We start from the raw sequence: 20,557 nt of genomic DNA, 5'->3' as shown, positions 1-20,557 counted from the left end.
AGGAAGATCATTATTGCATCATACGTGACTGAGGATGTTGAGGGGTTTTGGGAGGTTCAAATTGCATTGCGTGGGCAACTAAACAGATATATTTTAGGCTGAGGGAATAGGCTTTGAAATGTCTAATGGTCCCATGATTCATCATTAGATCTTGGACATTTGTTTACACGCTCTGACATTTTGAGTAACTGCGTTTCAAATTAAGTGCTCACTGATGGCACAATCGTTGTCTCTGTGGACCTTCAGCCAGTGGATGAACTGCATTAGGATCAATTTCTTCTGTTTTCAGAACCTTTAAAAAGAGGCCAAGTTTAATGTTGGTGCCACAATCTCTGGATGGTACTTTAAGGCATAGTACTTATTTAAAAACCTATAGGAAACAACTGTACAGGCCTATCTACTGCACAATTACATGAGGGTTAGGCATATTTTGACTGTTAACAGGTAATACACAACGACAACTGATTCCCTTCGGATAGAATTCAAAAGGCTTTTTTGGACTTCAGTGGATACTTCAAAAATAATTTTACCTACGGTGGCATTGTGGCGAGCAGTGTCTGGATTTGAAGGACCAGCTATTCAATGCGTGTATGTCATCTGCTTGCACAGACTGGAATATGTTCCGGGATTCATCCGATGTCATTGAGGAGTTTACCACATCAGTCACCAGCTTCATTAATAAGTGCATCGACGACAACGTCCCCACAGTGACAGTACGTACATTTCCAACCAGAAGCCATGGATTACAGGCAACATCCACACTGAGCTAAAGGCTACAGCTGCTGTTTTCAAGGAGCGGGACACTATTCCGGACGCTTATAGGAAATCCCGCTACAACCTCCGACGAGCCATGAAACAGGCAAAGCGTCAATACAGGACTAAGATTGAATACTACTACACCAGCTCTGACGCTCGTCAGATGTGGCAGGGCTTGTGAACTATCATGGATTACAAAAAGAAACGTAGCCGTGAGCTGCCCAGCCAGCCTACCAGACAAGCTAAATACCTTGTAAGCTCGCTTTGAAGCAAGCAACACTGAACCATGCACGAGAGCACCAGCTATTCAGCTATTCCGAACGACTGTGTGATCACTCTCTCCATAGCCCATGTGAGTAAACATTTAAAACAGGTTAACATTCAAGGCCCAGCTGGCAAGTGTTATCACTGAAATGTTCAGCCTCTCCCTGACCCAGTCTGTTATACCGACATGTTTCAAGCTGACCACCATAGTCCCTGTGCAAAAGAACGCCAACGTAACCTCTAAATGACTATCCCCCGTAGTACTCACATCTGTAGCCATGAAACATCAACACCATCACCCCAGCCAACCTGGACCCACTCCAATTTGCATACCGCCCCAACAGATCCACAGATGACACAATCGCTATAGCAATCCACACTGCCCTCTCCCACCTGGACAAGAGAAACACCTATGTGAGAATGCTGTTCATTGATTACAGCTCAGCGTTCAACACCATAGTGCCCACCAAGCTCATCATTAAGCTAAGGACCCTGGGACTGAACACCTCCCTCTGCAACTGAATCCTGGAATTCCTGACGGGCCACCCCCAGGTGGTGAGGGTAGGCAACAACATGTCTGCCACATTGACCCGCAACACGGGGGCCCCTCAGGGGTGCATGCTTAGTCCCCTTCTGTACTCCCTGTTTACCCACAACTGTGTGGCCGCACGACTTCAACGCCATCATTAAGTATGCTGACAACACTGCCGTCTGTGATCAGGCCTACCACCACTGGCAATGAGAAAGCTTATAGGGAGGAGGACCGAGACCTGTCAGTGTGGTACCTGGACAACAACCTCTCCCTCAAAGTCAGCAAGATAAAAGAGCTGATTGTGGACTACAGGAAACGGAGGGCCATGCATGCCCCCATTCACATCAACAGGGCTGTAGAGGAACGGGTTGAGAGTTTCAAGTTTCTTGGGTTCCACATCACTAAGGATCTATCATTGTCGACACACACGAACAAAGAGGGAACGACAATGACTCGTCCCCTAAGGGGGCTGAAAAGATGGGCCCTCAGATGGCGTGGGTGCTAAGCTCCTCAAAAATTTCTACAGCTGCACCATTGAGAGCATCTTGACTGGCTGAATCACCGCTTGGTATAGCAACTGCAAGGCGCTACAGAGGGTGGTGCATCCGGCCGAGTGCATGACTGGGGCAAAGCTTCCTGCCATCCAGGACCTCTATACCAGGCAATGTCAGAGGAAGGCCCTACAAATTCTCAAAGCCTCCAGCCACCCGATTCATTGACTGTTCTCTCTGCTACCGCACAGCAAGTGGTACCGATTCACCAAGTCTGGAACCAACAGGACCCTGAACAGCTTCTACCACAAGCCATAAGGCTGCTAAATAGTTGGCCAAATAGCTACCCGGACTATCTGCATTGACCCTTTTTACACCATTTTCTTTTATTACTCATCACATATCCGTCTGCTACTGTTTATATCTATCATGTTGCCTAGTCACTCTATCCCTAGTTTTATGAACACATACCTCAATTACTTACTGGTACCCCGTGTATACAGCCCAGTTATCGTTACTCATTGGGTATCTATTATTACTTTTCTATTATTTCTCTATTTTCGTTGTCTCTACATTGCCACTGTTAGTCTACACCTGTTGTTTACGAAGCATGTGACGAATAAAAATATATTTGATATCATGTCAGATGTGTAGTAGGGTTGGGACATATTTGAAAAGACCTCTTCTACAATATGCTACTCCAAATATTGCGACATTCAAAAATCGTTTTGCGCTGTTAATGGCTAAATCATAAGAAATGTGTGTGCTTATTTACAATATTAGTTGCATTCTCATTAAATAATCTTAGTTAATTAATTTGGACTTAATTTACAACATGTTGACACAGCCTAACTGATAAAACTGCACAGTTTTGATTTGTAAAGATCAAACAAGAGTATAGTCTTGCACTTCCCGATATATCATCAATGTCAAATATCACGATATTCTATTTAAATCATATATCAGCCCAACCCTAATTTGTCACCTATACTTTGCATGAATCAATGTAGATAAACAGATACGTGTGGAATATAATGAGACATTAATGCAATGACACCTTGCTGGCTTGGGGGGGTGAAAAGCATAGATGATGATAATATAGGATGTTATAAATTAGAGCCAAACATGGACAAAGTGTATGGTCTCTCTCCATCTCACACAAAGAGGGGCTAAGGAAGGAGAGAGGGTAAGGAAGGACAGAGGCATGATGTTGCAGAAACTGAACTGAGATAGATGTTAGTACCAGCCAGGTACTCCTGAAATCAAAACAGTAATTTCAATGTGTGCCTCCCCAGAGGAACCTTTGCCAATCAAGCCAAGGCATACAATGGGTGTGTTATAACGCAGTAAACTTACATCCAGTGACATGTTTTATATGAAATAATTCAGTAAATACTGGGGGTTTGATTCATTAGATGGAAACAAATAATTCAACCAAGTATCGGCGTTGCTTGCTGCTGTGGCAAGCAAGCTTGTTAGCCTGCTTGCTAACAATCACAACAAGCATTTACTTAGCACACAAATCATGTATCGATAAAACATGCTTGAAATGTTCATAGCAATGGTGTTTGTTGGGAGGGACTACTGTAATAATACATGGCTGCACGTATTATGGCCTGTAGCGCAAGATTGAGTCTGATGACTAACGTTAGCTAGCTAGCTACAATATAGATGCGCAGCCAATAACTTAGCAGCTAACGTTAGCTAGCTAACTAGTGTGGCTGCTCTACTGGCTACTGTGCGTAGTTAGTTCACTACATGTTGTGTAGTGAACATGCTGTACACGAATAACACTGAAAAAAAGGTTTGTTATATAAATTAATCAAATTATCAATTAATTACACAAAGTCCTCCGTCATCTCACCTCCATTCGCTTCCCTGCACTATAATCTTCCTCTTTCATATTGCTCAGCATCTTGCAAAAACAATGTAGTAGATACCTGATCACATTGAAGATGTGAGTTTAGTGGTAAACTGTTATAATTACTAACCTCTTGGTATCGAGTCGCATACTCCTTGGTCGCGCATTAGAAATAATATTATTAGCCAACCGTTAGCTAGCTAGCGTTGATATTAGCTGTTAGGGGATCGCTTCCTTGTTTCTTTCTCCTGCAGCCTTTCTTGCTGATTCTGGGTCCCGTGTGGCAAGTTCACATGCGTTCCATGTTGTTATAGTGGTGATTGTAGCTTGAAAGATAGCTAGATGTTTCCTTCTTGCCAGTGTTCTCTCTACTCTAGATTAGGCAGAGATGTAAAGGGTTCCCGAATGGGTATGTAACAATACATTTCAGGTCGCAACACAAGCGTTTTTTGTGCCGTTCACTCCTTTGGTTGACCCCTATCCCTGTTTCTTAGTCTCTCAAACGTCTTCCAACGTGTTTTTGAGGTCTTCAAAACATGCAAAATGGCACATAATTTCGAGACAAATCGTATTTTTAAAAAAACATCTTATTTCGCAGTTTAAATGTCTGCTGCGGTTTTCCCTAATAAATTCCAGTCAAAATGAAAGAGACAATCTGAATAGACGGGTAAACGTGGCTATTGTTCTCGTTTTCTATTGTGTGATTCTTGTTTTGTGGGTTTTTTATTAGCTCGTCAGCTACCTTGCTACCGATTTGAAGACACGATTAATCGTCCGTATGCTCTTGGTAAGATTTGAGGCCATCGTTCTCCATTTTTGTCTCGAAAAAAAAAATCATAAATAAATAAATAAATATAGTAAATAAAATATGGGAAGGAAAAATATTGCCGCGCCTCCCCTTCAAGGCGTCAGAAGCTAAGCATATGGAATTGTGGGATTTGTAGTATAAAGAGTGTAGAACCAACCAAGCTATAACTGTTCCACTGAAAGGCTGCAAAGGAAGCCTTGTTGGACATTCAAATAATCAGTTAACATCTATGTATTCTGTGATGGATGGAGGATTGTGGAGAGCCGTGGGCATGTACTTTCTGTGTCTACAATATCCACAAACAAAAGTATGTGATGAAACTACATTTTAAAAAAAAGTGAAGAGACAGAAGGGTAGATTACCCAAGGGTTTCCCAAATTCGGTCCTGTCCTAACACTACATCATGCTTTGATTATTTGAGTCAGCTTATGTAATGCTAGGGTAAAAACCAGAATATGCACCCAGAGGGGGACCCAGGACAGAGTTTGGGAAACCCTGGGTTACCCAATACCAGGTTGATGTTCCTTGGACATATACAGTGCCTTGCGAAAGTATTCGGCCCCCTTGAACTTTGCGACCTTTTGCCACATTTCAGGCTTCAAACATAAAGATATAAAACTGTATTTTTTTGTGAAGAATCAACAACAAGTGGGACACAATCATGAAGTGGAACGACATTTATTGGATATTTCAAACTTTTTTAACAAATCAAAAACGGAAAAATTGGGCGTGCAAAATTATTCAGCCCCTTTACTTTTAGTGCAGCAAACTCTCTCCAGAAGTTCAGTGAGTATCTCTGAATGATTCAATGTTGACCTAAATGACTAATGATGATAAATACAATCCACCTGTGTGTAATCAAGTCTCCATAAATGCACCTGCACTGTGATAGTCTCAGAGGTCCGTTAAAAGCGCAGAGAGCATCATGAAGAACAAGGAACACACCAGGCAGGTCCGAGATACTGTTTTGAAGAAGTTTAAAGCCGGATTTGGATACAAAAAGATTTCCCAAGCTTTAAACATCCCAAGGAGCACTGTGCAAGCGATAATATTGAAATGGAAGGAGTATCAGACCACTGCAAATCTACCAAGACCTGGCCGTCCCTCTAAACTTTCAGCTCATACAAGGAGAAGACTGATCAGAGATGCAGCCAAGAGGCCCATGATCACTCTGGATGAACTGCAGAGATCTACAGCTGAGGTGGGAGACTCTGTCCATAGGACAACAATGGAATGGTTCAAAAATAAACATATCCAGGTGTTAGAAAGGCCAAGTCAAAGTCCAGACCTGAATCCAATCGAGAATCTGTGGAAAGAACTGAAAACTGCTGTTCACAAATGCTCTCCATCCAACCTCACTGAGCTTGAGCTGTTTTGCAAGGAGGAATGGGAAAAAATTTCAGTCTCTCGATGTGCAAAACTGATAGAGACATACCCCAAGCGACTTACAGCTGTAATCGCAGCAAAAGGTGGCGCTACAAAGTAAAAAGTTTGAAATATCCAATAAATGTCGTTCCACTTCATGATTGTTTCCCACTTGTTGTTGATTCTTCACAAAAAAATACAGTTTTATATCTTTATGTTTGAAGCATGAAATGTGGCAAAAGGTCGCAAAGTTCAAGGGGGCCGAATACTTTCGCAAGGCACTGTAGGTATGGGATAATGTCATCCACCACCTGGCTCTGTCAACCTGTCTATATGATATATCCTGTCTATAGCAATTGAGCCTGGAGACGACATTAGGTATGGGACAACATAGAACATATAGGTATGATGTTTATGGGACAACATAAGATATGTGTTTCTGAATGTGTTTCTGAATGAGTTTCCTAAACTTGAAAAAGCTTTCTAAAGTAAGACTTATTGTGGCTTTTCTCTCTCGCTCTAGTCAAGGGGCTTTATTAGCATGGGAAATATGTTTACATTGCCAAAGCAAGTGAAATGAATAAACAATAAAGTAAATACACTCACAAGTTCCAAAAGAATAAAGACATTTCAAATGTAATACAATGTTGTAGCAATGTGCAAATAGTTGAAGTACAAAAGGGAAAATAAATAAATATGGGTTGAATTTACAATGGTGTTTGTTCTTCACTGATTGCTCGTCTCTTGTGGCAACAGGTCACACAACTTGCTGCTGTGATTGCACACTGATATTTCACCCAATCGATATGGGAGTTTATTAAAATTGGATTTGTTTTTGAATGCGTAGTGTATTTCTGTATTGTTTTAGTGATTCACCATAGTGAAGGTGTAGACCCAGGTTGTCCGTGTCTCTATGTTTTTGGTTGGACAGGTTTCTCAATTTCTTTCTTAGATTTTTGCATTCTTCATCAAACCATTTGTCATTGTTGTTCATTTTATTTGGTTGTCTGTTTTGAAATGTTTAGATTTGATAGGCAAGCTGAAAGGTCAAATATACTGTTTAGGCTTTCTACTGCCAAGTTTACACCTTCACTATTACAGTGAAATGTTTTGTCCAAGAAGTTGTCTAAAGGGGATTAAATGTGTTGTTAGGTCAGCTCTATAAGAAATTAGCGTACCCCCTGAGTCCCTTTCCTGTTTCACACCTGGATGTTTGGTGGATGGTACTACCAGCTCTCTGTAACTTAGAGGGCAACCAGTGGGTCTGTCTCCTCTATACCATGTTTCTTGTAGGATGACAAAGTTAGAGCCCCACAGTGGAGGTGTCATAATACCCATAAAACCTAGCAGTCACGGAAATGGTTCCAATTGTTTTTCCACAGGGAATTTTAAACACTTAATAAGGGCTGTGTTTCATGTAGGCCTTGCATGACGTTTTGATAAGCATGTAAAACTCTCGGACAAGATGACTTATTTTTTTCCCACCTTTATTTAACCAGGTAAGCTAGATGAGAACAAGTTCTCATTTTCAACTGCGACCAAGATAAAGCAAAGCAGTGTGACACAAACAACAACAAAGTTACACATGGAATAAACAAGAGTATAGTCAATAACACAATAGAAAAAAAAAAATCTATATACAGTGTGTGCAAATGGCGTGAGGCAGTAAGGCAATAAATAGGCAATAGTAGCGAGGTAATTACAATTTAGCAAATTTACACTGGAGTGATAGATGAGCAAATGGCGATCTGCAAGTAGAAATACTGGTGTGCAAGAGAGCAGAAAAGTAAATAAAAACAATATGGGGATGAGGTAGGTAGATTGGGTGGGCTATTTACAGATTGGCTATGTACAGCTGCAGCGATCGGTTAGCTGCTCAGATAGCTGATTTTTAAAGTTAGTGAGGGAAATATAAGTTTCCAGCTTCAGCAATTTATGCAATACGTTCCAGTCATTGGCAGCAGAGAACTAAAAGGAAAGGCGGCCAAAGTTGGTGTTGGCTTTGGGGATCACCAGTGAGATATACCTGCTGGAGTGCATGCTACGGGTGGGTGTTGTTATCCTGACCGGTAAGCTGAGATAAGGCGGAGCTTTACCTAGCATAGACTTATAGATGACCTGGAGCTAGTGGGTCTGGTGACGAATATGCAGCGAGGGCCAGCTGACTAGAGCATACAGGTCGCAGTGATGGGTGGTATATGGGGCTTTGGTGACAAAACGGATGGCACTGTGATAGACTGCATCCAGTTTGCTGAGTAGAGTATTGGAAGCTATTTTGTAAATGACATCGCCGAAGTCGAGGATCGATAGGAGAGTCAGTTTTACGAGGGTATGTTTGGCGGTGTGAGTGAAGGAGGCTTTGTTGAGAAATAGGAAGCCGATTCTAGATTTAATTTTGGATTGGAGATGTTTAATATGAGCCTGGAAGGAGAGTTTACAGTCTAGCCAGACACCTAGGTATTTGTAGTTGTCCACATATTCTAAGTCAGAACCGTCCAGAGTAGTGATGCTAGTCGGGCGGGCGGGTTGCGGGCAGCGAACGGTTGAAAAGCATGCATTTGGTTTCACTAGCGTTTAATAGCAGTTGGAGGCCACGGAAGGAGTGTTGTATGGCATTGAAGCTCGTTTGGAGGTTTGTTAACACAGTGTCCAAAGAAGGGCCAGATGTATACAGAATGGCGTCGTCTGCGTAGAGGTGGATCAGGGAATCACCCGCAGCAAGAGCGACATCGTTGATATATACAGAGAAAAGAGTCGGCCTGAGAATTTAACCCTGTGGTACCCCCATAGAGACTGCCAGAGGTCCGGACAACAGGCCCTCCGATTTGACACACTGAACTCTGTCTGAGAAGTAGTTGGTGAACCAGGCGAGGCAGTCATTTGAGAAACCAAGGCTCTTGAGTCTGCTGATAAGAATGCAGTGATTGACAGAGTCGAAAGCCTTGGCCAGGTCGATGAAGACGGCTGCACAGTACTGTGTTTTATTGATGACAGTTATGATATCGTTTAGTACCTTGAGGGTGGCTGAGGTGCACCCGTGACAGCGGAGAAGGTACGGTGGGATTCGAAATGGTCAGTGATCTGTTTATTAACTTGGCTTTTGAAGACTTTAGAAAGGCAGGCCAGGATGGATATACAGTGGGGCAAAAAAGTATTTAGTCAGCCACCAATTGTGCAAGTTCTCACACTTAAAAAGATGAGAGGCCTGTAATTTTCATCATAGGTACACTTCAAATATGACAGACAAAATTAGAAAAAAAATCCTGAAAATCACATTGTAGGATTTTTTATGAATTTATTTGCAAATTATGCTGGAAAATAAGTATTTGGTCACCTACAAACAAGCACGATTTCTGGCTCTCACAGACCTGTAACAACTTCTTCTAGTGGTGTGGTGTGGGGCTGTGCTTTGACAAAGTGGGTGGGGTTATATCCTTCCTGTTTGGCCCTGTCCGGGGGTGTCATCGGATGGGGCCACAGTGTCTCCTGACCCCTCATGTCTCAGCCTCCAGTATTTATGCTGCAGTAGTTTGTGTTGGGGGGCTAGGGTCACTTTGTTATATCTGGAGTACTTCTCCTGTCCTATCTGGTGTCCTGTGTGAATTTAAGTATGCTCTCTCTAATTCTCTCTTTCTTTCTCTCTCTCGGAGGACCTGAGCCCTCCTCAGGACTACCGGGCATGATGACTCCTTGCTGTCCCCAGTCCAGTCCATATGGTCAGATGAAAACAAAATATAACTTTTTGGTTAAAACTCAACTTGTCGTGTTTGGAGGACAAAGAATGCTGAGTTGCATCCAAAGAACACCATACCTACTGTGAAGCATGGGGGTGGAAACATAATGCTTTGGGGCTGTTTTTCTGCAAAGGGACCAGGACGACTGATCCGTGTAAAGGAAAGAATGAATGGGGCCATGTATTGTGAGATTTTGAGTGAAAACCTCCTTCCATCAGCAAGGGCATTGAAGATGAAACGTGGCTGGGTCTTTCAGCATGACAATGATCCCAAACACACTGCCCGGGCAACGAAGGAGTGGCTTCGTAAGAAGCATTTCAAGGTCCTGGAATGGCCTAGCCAATCTCCAGATCTCAACCCCATAGAAAATCTTTGGAGGGAGTTGAAAGTCCATGTTGCCCAGCAACAGCCCCAAAACATCACTGCTCTAGAGGAGATCTGCATGGAGGAATGGGCCAAAATACCAGCAACAGTGTGTGAAAACCTTGTGAAGACTTATAGAAAACATTTGACCTCTGTCATTGCCAACAAAAGGTATATAACAAAGTATTGAGAAACTTTTGTTATTGACCAAATACTTATTTTCCACCATTATTTGCAAATAAATTCATTAAAAATCCTACAATGTGATTTTCTGGATTTTTTTTCTAATTTTGTCTGTCATGGTTGAAGTGTACCCATGATGAAAATTACAGGCCTCTCTCATATTTTTAAGTGGGGGAACTTGCACAATTGGTGGCAGACTAAATACTTTTTTGCCCCACTGTAGGTCTATAACAATTTGGGTCTAGAGTGTCACCCCCTTAGAAGAGGGGGACGACCGCAGCAGCTTTCCAATCTTTAGGGATCTCGGATGATACGAAAGAGAGGTTGAACAGACTGGTAATAGAGGTTGCGGATAGTTTTAGAAAAAGAGAGGGTCCAGATTGTCTAGCCCAGCTGATTTGTACAGGTCCAGGTTTTGCAGCGCTTTCAGAACATTTGCTATCTGGATTTGGGTGATGGAGAAGCTGGGGAGGCTTGGGCGAGTAGCTGCGGGGGGTGCGGCGCTGTTGGCCGGGGTTGGGGTAGCCAGGAGGAAAGCATGGCCAGCCGTAGAGAAATGCTTATTGAAATTCTCGATTATCGTGGATTTATCAGTGGTGACAGTGTTACCTAGCCTCAGAGCAGTGGGCAGCTGGGAGGAGGTGCTCTTATTCTCCATGGACTTTACAGTGTCCCAAAACTTTTTGGAGTTAGAGCTACAGGATGCAAATTTATGTTTGAAAAATATAGCCTTTGCTTTCCTGACTGACTATGTGTATTGGTTCCTGACTTCCCTGAAAAGTTGCATATCGCAGGGATTATTCGATGCTAGTGCAGTCCGCCACAGGATGTTTTTGTGCTGGTCGAGGGCAGTCAAGTCTGGAGTGAACCAAGGGCTATATCTGTTCTTAGTTCTACATTTTTTGAAAGGGGCATGCTTATTTAAGATGGTGAGGAAATGACTTTTAAAGAACGACCAGGCATCCTCAACTGACGGGATGAGGTCAATATCCTTCCAGAATACCCGGGCCAGGTCGATTTAACAATATTTTCAGCTCAATTACTCAGATTAAAAAAAAGCTAATTAATATCAACGTAGACATCATGCAAGACTAAAAATCCCTGCATGCTACTGCACATCATTTCTAGCTGACACCTTTGGTCAGAGGTATTGTGTCAACTTAAAACTTGCACAAGACAGTTCACAAAATTGTCGACTTAAAGAAATGTAACCAATTTATTCATTACTAAATGTAGCTAACATCAGATAGTTAATCCAGAGATTCTTACTTTTGCTTTGATTTGGCAGTCTCGTCCAGATCATCATGGCATTTGTAGTTCTTTATGATAGTCACATTATCAGCTAATTAGCATTCCATTTTTTGGCAGGTAAATACAGGTGAATATATTAATAAGTCTCCTTGTCCTAGAGTGAATTACAGTTATCAAAATGTCACTCCAGGGTAAGCCTACACAAAACACAGCCCTTGTTTTAAGTGTTTCTAAAATCCCCTATGTGGAAAATGGTTGATGTAAAAGTTATTGGAACGATTTTCTTGTTTCACCGCTAGGTTTTATGGGTATTATGACTCATACTGTGGTACTCTGTACTGAGATAGAAAAAAATATTTCTCACATTTAATTATTACTAACTTATTTTCTAAGCATATTGTTCTTGTCTAAGAGACAAAATACTGTCCAGTGTGGTGCTGTAAATACATAGCTATGTGTATCCTGCAATATTATTTTGTGTAAGCTATTTACAACACGGATTTAACATTGTACATCTGAATGAAATAGTTTCTGTTTTGCTTTATCCTTTGATACTTCAGGGTGCTGTTCCTCAACCATAAAACATGAACATGTGCAGTCTCTAACCCTCCAACGTGAGTGTAAGTTAAATAAAGCTTATGAATATGAGTAGCCCAACTAGGCAATATCCAATGATTTCTTATCAACAGAAACAAACTGGTCCAGTTTGTGTACCGCCACTGTTCTTTCAGAACTCCCCTTTCTTTCACACTCGCTACCTTGGCATCCTAACGTTACTGTCTCACGCACCAGTGCTACCGAGCTAGGCTATCAGCTAGTCTTCCGATATTGTAGCTGAGACGCACCGGCTCCAACAACATTACGGTGTTATATTGAGTCATAACTCTCCATAAACTTAAGACAAAGAGCTGTTTCTAATTGAAGGAACTGAAATATAGATCTTCAATAAACTAATTGAAGATGATTAAGCTCTTTTCTCTGAAGCAGCAGAAGAAAGACGAGGAATCTGCTGGAGGAAACAGAACAGGAGCCGGGGGTAAAAAAGCAAGCGCGGCCCAGCTTCGAATACAGAAAGGTAGGCTAACTGGCTTCTTTAAAAGCAGATGGTCTACTTTTAAACCACGAACATGTTTGTTTAATTAACGTGTCTGTCCACGTGTTTAATAAATGAGAAACGACAAAAACGGTTATGTATTGCCATAGGAGGCTGAACTAGCTAGTTGACTAATTAGCTAGCTAGCCATCTGGCTAACGTTAGCTAGCTAGCTATTATGAAAACAAAACTCAAACGTCGCAGCCAGAAGATGGTGAAGCCAGGGAATCAACTCATATTTACACCACTTCTTGTTAGTTAGCACCCTTGTTAGTTCATTTGCCCTGGTAGTTCAGTGACTTAGATAACGTTAGCTAGCTGAACAAATAACTGTATAACGTTATTTGTTCAGTAACTAGCCACGTTATCAGTGTTTCAATTTAGATGTGTCACTTAAGCAGTTTGTGCAAAAGAGAACACAAGCTACCAGTAGCTACACCCATTAAGCCGATAAAGTTAGTTAGCTTGCTACTTCTGTCTGATGCTAACTAGCTCAAAAACGTGGGTATAGTTGTTCATTATTCAACAGAATATCACAAACGTGTCTTAAACTATTGTGGATATCACTATTGATGTTATTGAGTAACATAAAAGTAACCTTTGCTTTTCATTAGTCAGCAACTTGTACTATGCTAGTTAGCTACTTCAAGTCAGTACAGCTATCACTAGCCAGGATGTTTGCCACACTTATCTTTGGTTACAAACAGTTTTTGGCCAATGTGCTGCAGTCCACTGTATGTCTCAAAGTAACTGTGTACACATGTAGATAGGCTAGTTAATGTTGTCAATACAAAAGATACATGTGAGACATTGAAACGTTTCATACCTTTCATGACAGAACACATGACATTTGGAACAGTGAAAGACTGACTGGGAGTTGGATGGCAAGAAATATATAACCTCAGCCTTTTAAAGTAGTTACAGGATTGTTAAGCCAGGTCTTTAGCTAATAACATTGATTCAAAAGAGAACGTGACATTTCCAGCTATCCAAAAAGAGGAAATGCTGTTTAAAGACATATGCATCATGTTTTGAAAGGCCCCCCACAACCATATCAACAAATATTTTCCCAGATACTTGGATAATGAAATTCAAACCACCCCTGTGATGAGTGTGGCGATTTTGTTCAAATGGCTCACTTGTTTGGTTCATGATCCTTGTAACACCATGGACCCCATATAAGATAACCAGTTTGACTGAAGCCCATGATTTTGAAAGACTAAGCTAATCTCCATTTCATAGTGGATGAAGGCTGTCTATTTATTGAGACATTAATTTTGTCCTTGCAGACATCAATGAGCTGAACCTCCCAAAGACATGCGAGATCATCTTCCCCGACCAAGATGATCTGCTCAACTTCAAACTCATCATCTCACCAGACGAGGTCTTCACTCTTTCCTGAAACAAGCTGTAGCTACTTGTCAGAGAGAATATGTCATATGTGTTTATTAAACATTTAACTATTGTACTCAAACTTGTACAGTTGCAACTAATGAATGGTTTGTAATGCTAACATAGTGGCCTATCAACTAATATCCAAGGATAAATACTTGGTACACAATGTATTATTTAGCACTGTACATTGACATTATCTCATGCCAACCCACCAAACAGTCTATGAACAGCATTCATAGAAACCTGTATGTAAACACATTCTCAGGTTATTTTCTCTCTTTTTAGGGCTTTTACAAAGGGGGAAAGTTTGTCTTCAGCTTTAAGGTAAGGGGGCTTAATGTGGGTGGACAGACATCGGGACGACATGAGTCACTACATCCTTCTTTACTTTCACACTAAACTGTTGTTAATGCCAATTACACCTGCTTGATAGCTATTGTTTTTGGTATTTTTAGGGTCACAATTTGGTATTTGACATTTTTAATGTCAGTATTGAATGGTTAAAGGCCCAGTGCAGTCAGAAACGTGATTTCCCTGTGTTTTATATACACTCAGTGGCCAGTTTATTAGGTAGACCCACCTACTATTGGGTCAGACCTCCTTTTGCCTCCAGAACAGCCTGGATTCTGCGGGGTATGGATTCTATAAGGTGTGGTGTTGAAATGTTACTCAATTGGTATCAAAGGGACCTAATGTGTGCCAGGAAAACAGTTCCCACACCACTACACCACCAGCCTGTACCGTTGACACCAGGCAGGATGAGGACTCATGCAGTTTACGCCAAATCCTGACTCTGCCATCAGTATGAATCAACAGGAACCTGGATTTGTCGGACCAGGTCATATTTTTCCACTCCTCAATTGTCCGGTGATGGTGATCACGTGAAAACTGGAGGCACTTCTTGTTGTTTATAGCTGATAGGAGTGGAACCCAGTGTGGTCGTCTGCTGCAGTAGCCCATCCGTGACAAGGACCGACGAGTTGTGCGTTCCAAGATGCCGTTCTGCAAACCTCTGTACTGCTTCATTTGTGGCCCGGCTGTTAGCTTGCATGTTTCTTGCCATTCTCCTTTGACCTCTCTCATCAACGAGTGGTTTTCACCCACCGGACTGTCGCTGACTGGATGTTTTTTGTTTGTCGCACCATTCTCAGTAAACCCTAGACACTATCATGCGTGAAAGGCCTTCCGTTTCTGAGGTACTGGAACCGGCGCTCCTGGCGCTTACGATCATACCACACTCGGTCACTTAGGTCACTCATTTTGCCCATTCTAATACTCAATCAAACAGTATCAGAATGCTTGTCTGCCTGCTTTATATAGCAGGCCACGGCCACTGTCTGTAGGAGCGAACCATTTTCATGAACGGGGTGGTGTTTTCCCCTCTCCACTCAGACCACTCCCAGACAGTCCGAGCAAAATTCTTGCTTGAGAAACTGTTCTTTGTTTGCTAAGAAGCTGTTTTGGCTTCTTGTTTACCATTTTAATTGAAAACAATCACAGTAAGGTATTTATTTGTTACCCAGAAATAATTTTATATTGAGATAAAAATGGCTGCACTGGACCTTTAACAAAAGTTGTGCTGCTGCATGTTTTTACATTAAAGCTGTTCTCTTTTTGTTTTTTTCTGATTCTACATGTCTTACAGAGATTCTCTTGGACTTTTTAGCCAGTAGTTCTGAAAGTAAAGCTCACGAGCCAAAAGTGGCCTCTGAAAACTGTGTGCTATATCACATACTCTAATTAAGAGTACCTTTCTAATATTGAGTTGAACCCACCCCACCCCACCAAGCCTCAATTTGTCAGGACATGGACTCTACAAGGTGTTGAATGCATTTCACAAGGATGCTGGCCCATGTTTACTCCAATGCTTCCCACAATTGTGTGAAATTGGCTGGATGTTTTTTGGGTGGTGGACCATTCTTGATACACACAGGAAACTGTTGAGCGTGGAAAAACCCAGCAGCGTTGCAGTTCTTGACACAAGCCTGGCACCCCGTTCAAATGCACTTTACAGTGCCTTAAGAAACTATTCACATCCCTTGACTTTTCCCACATTTAGTTGTTATAGAATTTAAAATGGATTGAATTGAGATTTATTTGTCACTTGCCTACACACAATGCACCATAATGTCAAAATGGAATTATGTTTTTCAAAATGATTTAAAAATGGAAAGCTGAAACGGCTTGAGTCAATAAGTATTCAACCCCTTTCTTATGGCAAGCCTAAATATGTTCATTAGTAAAAATAAACATAAGTTGTATGGACTGACTGTGCAATAATAGTGTTTTAATATGCTTTTTGAATGACTAACTCATCTCTGTACCCCACACATACAATTATCTGTAAGGTCACATAGTCGAGCAGTGCATTTCAAACACAGATTCAACCTCAAAGACCAGGGATGTTTTCCAATGCTTTGCAATGAAGTGCACCTCAGTCATTACACCGATACAGGCGTCCTTACTAACTCAGTTGCCGAAGATGAGTCCAATGGTGACTTTAAAACAGTTACTGAGTTTAATGGCTGTGATTCGAAAATTGTGGATGGATCAACAACATTGTAGTTACTCCACAATACTAACGTAATTAACAGTGTAAAGAAGGAAGTCTGGACATAATTGTAAAAAATATTCCAAAACATGCATCCAGTTTGCAACATGGCACTAAAGTAATACTTTAAAAAATGTGGCAAAGCAATTCACTTTTTGTCCTGAAAAGTGTTATGTTTGGTCCAAATTCAATACAATACATTACTGAGTTACCACTCTTCATATTTTCAAGCATAGTGGTGGCTGCATCATGTTTTTGGTATGCTTGTAATCGGTAAGGACTGGGGAGTTTTTCAGGATAAAAAAAGAAAGGAATGGAGCTAAGCACAGGCAAAATCCTAGAGAAATATCTGGTTGTCTGCTTTCCAACAGACACTGGGAGATGAATTCACCTTACAGCAGGAAAATAACCTACATCACAAGGCCAAATATACACTGGAGTTGCTTTACCAAGAAGTACGTGAATGTTCCTGAGTGGCCGAATTACAGTTTTGACTTAAATCTACTTGAAAATCTATTGCAAGACTTAAATGGTTGTCTAGCAATGACAAGTTTTGACAGCGCTTGAAGAATTTAGAAAATAACTAATGGGTAAATATTGTACAGATCAGGTGTGCAAAGCTCTTAGAGACTTTCTCAGGACTCACAGCTGTAATCGCTGCCAAAGGTGATTCTAACATGTACTGACTCAGGGGTGTGAATACATGTGTAAATTAGATAGACATTTTTGCAAATGTGTTGAAAATGAAATAACATGTTTTTACATTGTCATTATGGCGTAGATGGATGAGGGGGGGAAAAGTGCTCTTCTAAATTCAGGCTGTAACACAACAAAATATGCAGTAAGTCAGGTATGAATACTTCCGGAAGGCACTAAGTCTTTTGTCTTGCCCATTCAACCTCTGAATGGCACACACACAATCCATGTCTCAATTGTCTCTAGACTTTTAAAAAAAACATATTTTAGCTGTCTCCTCTCCTTCATCTACACTGATTTTTGAAGTGGATTTGACAAGTGACATCATTAAGGGATCATAGCTTTTACCTGGAGTCACCTGGTACTTCAATGGAAAGAGCAGGTGTCCTTAATGTTTTGTACACTCAGTGTAAGTGAAGATATGTGCACCACGTCATTGCTCTCTCTCGCTCTCTGGTTCGACTGTGTGTGCATCTTGCTAGCTCTCACTCGAGTGGCGAGGGCTGAAGTTCATTGGCTAGAACTCAAATTGCTAGGGGCTGGCTCACTTGGTGGAAAATGTAGGGAAAATGGCGGAATACAGCTTCCAGAAAAACAGTTACTTTCAAACTAGGGATTTCATGGCTAATTGAGGTAAAACAGTCATTCAGATCATAGATTATGCATGTATGAGCTACATATTGACATATTCAGCCCAAAGTGTGAGGTTTTAAAAAATACTTTGGTCGCCAAAGTTCCTGATCATGTCTTTAAGACTCTTGATGGTAAGCATGTTGTTAATAACTCAGTTGTTAGTCAAAAGAAAGGGAATAAGGTTAGAGAATATCTTCCTTTGACTTCTTGTGACTGCTCTGTTTTCCAGGTAGGACAGGGCTACCCTCATGACCCCCCGAAGGTCAAGTGTGAGACACTGGTGTACCACCCGAACATTGACCTGGAGGGCAATGTCTGCCTAAATATCTTGAGGTACACCACTTGCACGGTGGTCACTTTGTTTTCGTTGTCTCGTTTGATAATTCAGAATGAGTACAGAATTCTACATTTTTACTATTATGTCGAGCAGTGTCTTTTAACATCTATTTTTCTCTTACAGAGAGGACTGGAAGCCTGTGTTGACAGTGAACTCCATCATATATGGACTACAGTATCTATTTCTAGTGAGTACAAGGATTATCCTATTTCCAATTTTGCCTAGCATAGTTTGATTACTCTTCCTTGTTCACCATGCTTAGAATCAGGAATGTAGCTGGATGTATAGTGCATTCGGAAAGTATTCCGATTCCTTGACTTCTTCCACATTATGTTACGTTACAGCCTTATTCTAAAAATGTATTCAATCTTTTTTCCCTCATCAATCTATACACAATACCCCATAATGACAAAGCGAAAACAGGTTTTTAGACATTTTAGAAAATATATTAAAAATAAAAACATAAATAGCTTATTTACATAAGTATTCAGACCCTTTCCTATGAGACTCGAAATGGAGTTCAGGTGCATCCTGTTTCCATTGATCATCCTTGAGATGTTTCTGCAACTTGGAGTCCACCTGTTGTAAACATGATTTGTGAAGGTGCACACATCTGTGCATGTCAGAGCAAAAACCAAGCCATGAGGTCGACGGAATTGTCCGTAGAACTCAGAGACAGGGTTGTGTCGAGGCACAACCACCAATACTCTTCCTAGAGCTGGCCGCCCGGCCAAACTGAGCAATCGGGGGAGAAGGACCTTAGTCAGGGAGGTGACCAAGAACCAGATGGCAACTCTGACAAAGCTCCAGAGTTCCTCTGTGGAGATGGGAGAACCTTCCAGAAGGACAGCCATCTCTGCAGCACTCTACCAATCATGTCTTTATGAACAAAAAATTCAAAAAAATGTTTTGGTTGTCATTGAGGTATTGTGTGTAGATTGATGAGGGGAACAAACTATTTAATCCACTTTTGAACAAGGCTATAACGTAAGAAATTGTAGAAAAAGTCAAGGGGTCTGAATACTTTCCGAATGCCCTATGGTCAACTGGTTGGAGCAGGTAGGAACACCTGGCAAATAACCACGCCCTTCTACTCCTCCTCAGGAGCCAAATCCAGAGGACCCTTTGAACAAAGAGGCGGCGGAGGTCCTGCAGACGAACCGACGGCTCTTTGAGCAGAATGTCCAGCGGTCGCTGCGGGGGGGTTATGTGGGCGCCACGTATTTTGAGCGGTGTCTCAAATAGCTCCTTGCCCATGTCGCTTTTCTTTTTTTTTTTCCCAAGATGCATTACCGTTTACACATGCTGAGACACTGACTGACACACAGACTTGAGTGGTCGGGGAGGGAGTGGGTCCATGGGGCCGGGAGGGGAAAGTATGGGGGGGTCACTTGGGGGAAGGGAGGGGGTCCGAAGGTAAAGATGACAGGTTTGGATGGTCAGTGAATGTCGCTCAGAGAATCGGTCAATGCCACTACGCTGATGCCCACAGTTGTTATTTTGATAGACATGCCAACTGATCCTCCCACTCGTGGACAAGGACAAAAACACACAGACGAGATATGCACTTAGACACCTCTTGCTCCCTTTTACAAAAGAATTGCGTTGTATGTTTTGAACGCTATGTGAGCGCCTCTTGATTACTAGAGCTCTGAACCTGACGGATCACACACATGCTTGGTGGCAACTTATATGCACACGCACACACGCCTCAACAACATGCCTACTGACACATGCTATCACATGCGCACACGTGTTTCAGACAGGTACACATACCAACCCAGATGCATAATACAGGCCATAGACACACTGGCAGAGGACTGACTGACAGGACAGACGCAGACATAGATTGACAGGATCAGTAATGCAGGCAGGGCTGTTGTGGTATTGGGAGATCTTTTTAGTTTTGTTATGGTTTTCTGGGTGGGGTGGGCGTTAGATTTCATTGGGCAGGGAGGGTGGGGGGTGGGGGCTTACAATGTTACAATTCTATTGTGTATATTGAAATCCCAGCTGTTCACAATGACTGCAATATGAATTATGTTAAATAAAATATGAACTGATTATAAATCTTGCGTCTATACAAATTACATGTCAATAGGACTATAATTCAATAAAGGTGTATTCTGTAACTAAACTCGAACCTTGGTTTAGGGTTTGAAACATGAGTTATACAACCAATAACATTTAAATTGTACCTTTTCACTTTGGCTGTGCTCAAAACCAAGGTAGTGAATGGTTATT

General features: G+C 41.6%; 2 protein-coding genes across 3 annotated transcripts in view; one reads left to right on the top strand and one right to left on the bottom strand.

Moving 5' to 3' along the window:
* The window catches only part of LOC139421133 (F-box/LRR-repeat protein 19-like), a 29,906-nt gene extending 25,096 nt beyond the window's left edge, over positions 1-4,810 (bottom strand). For both annotated transcript variants that reach the window (XM_071171728.1, XM_071171729.1), the window contains exon 1: positions 4,035-4,810. The gene's annotated coding sequence lies outside the window, so the exon portion shown is untranslated. The remainder of the gene's footprint in view (positions 1-4,034) is intronic.
* A 7,551-nt stretch (positions 4,811-12,361) lies between these two features.
* LOC139421117 (NEDD8-conjugating enzyme Ubc12-like) lies at positions 12,362-20,450 on the top strand. Its single transcript, XM_071171670.1, has 6 exons — positions 12,362-12,683; positions 13,991-14,085; positions 14,382-14,420; positions 18,206-18,309; positions 18,437-18,500; positions 19,418-20,450. Exons 1-6 carry the CDS (start codon positions 12,569-12,571, stop codon positions 19,556-19,558), a joined length of 558 nt encoding a protein of 185 aa, XP_071027771.1. The 5' UTR covers positions 12,362-12,568; the 3' UTR covers positions 19,559-20,450.
* Positions 20,451-20,557: the final 107 nt, after the last annotated feature.

The sequence above is a fragment of the Oncorhynchus clarkii genome, chromosome 12 (assembly GCF_045791955.1).
Source record: "Oncorhynchus clarkii lewisi isolate Uvic-CL-2024 chromosome 12, UVic_Ocla_1.0, whole genome shotgun sequence".
NCBI lineage: Eukaryota > Metazoa > Chordata > Actinopteri > Salmoniformes > Salmonidae > Oncorhynchus > Oncorhynchus clarkii.
Note: the sequence above shows the minus strand (reverse complement) of the source record. Positions and strands in the feature narration are given on the sequence as shown.

What these genes read in the sequence shown, in the direction of transcription:
- LOC139421117 (XM_071171670.1), top strand. Translation starts at nt 12,569, where the DNA reads ATGATTAAGCTCTTTTCTCTGAAGCAGCAGAAGAAAGACGAGGAATCT. An exon ending in TCATCATCTCACCAGACGAG is followed by an intron (nt 14,086 to 14,381) that starts GTCTTCACTCTT and finishes CTCTCTTTTTAG; the next exon opens with GGCTTTTACAAAGGGGGAAA. An exon ending in GACTACAGTATCTATTTCTA is followed by an intron (nt 18,501 to 19,417) that starts GTGAGTACAAGG and finishes ACTCCTCCTCAG; the next exon opens with GAGCCAAATCCAGAGGACCC.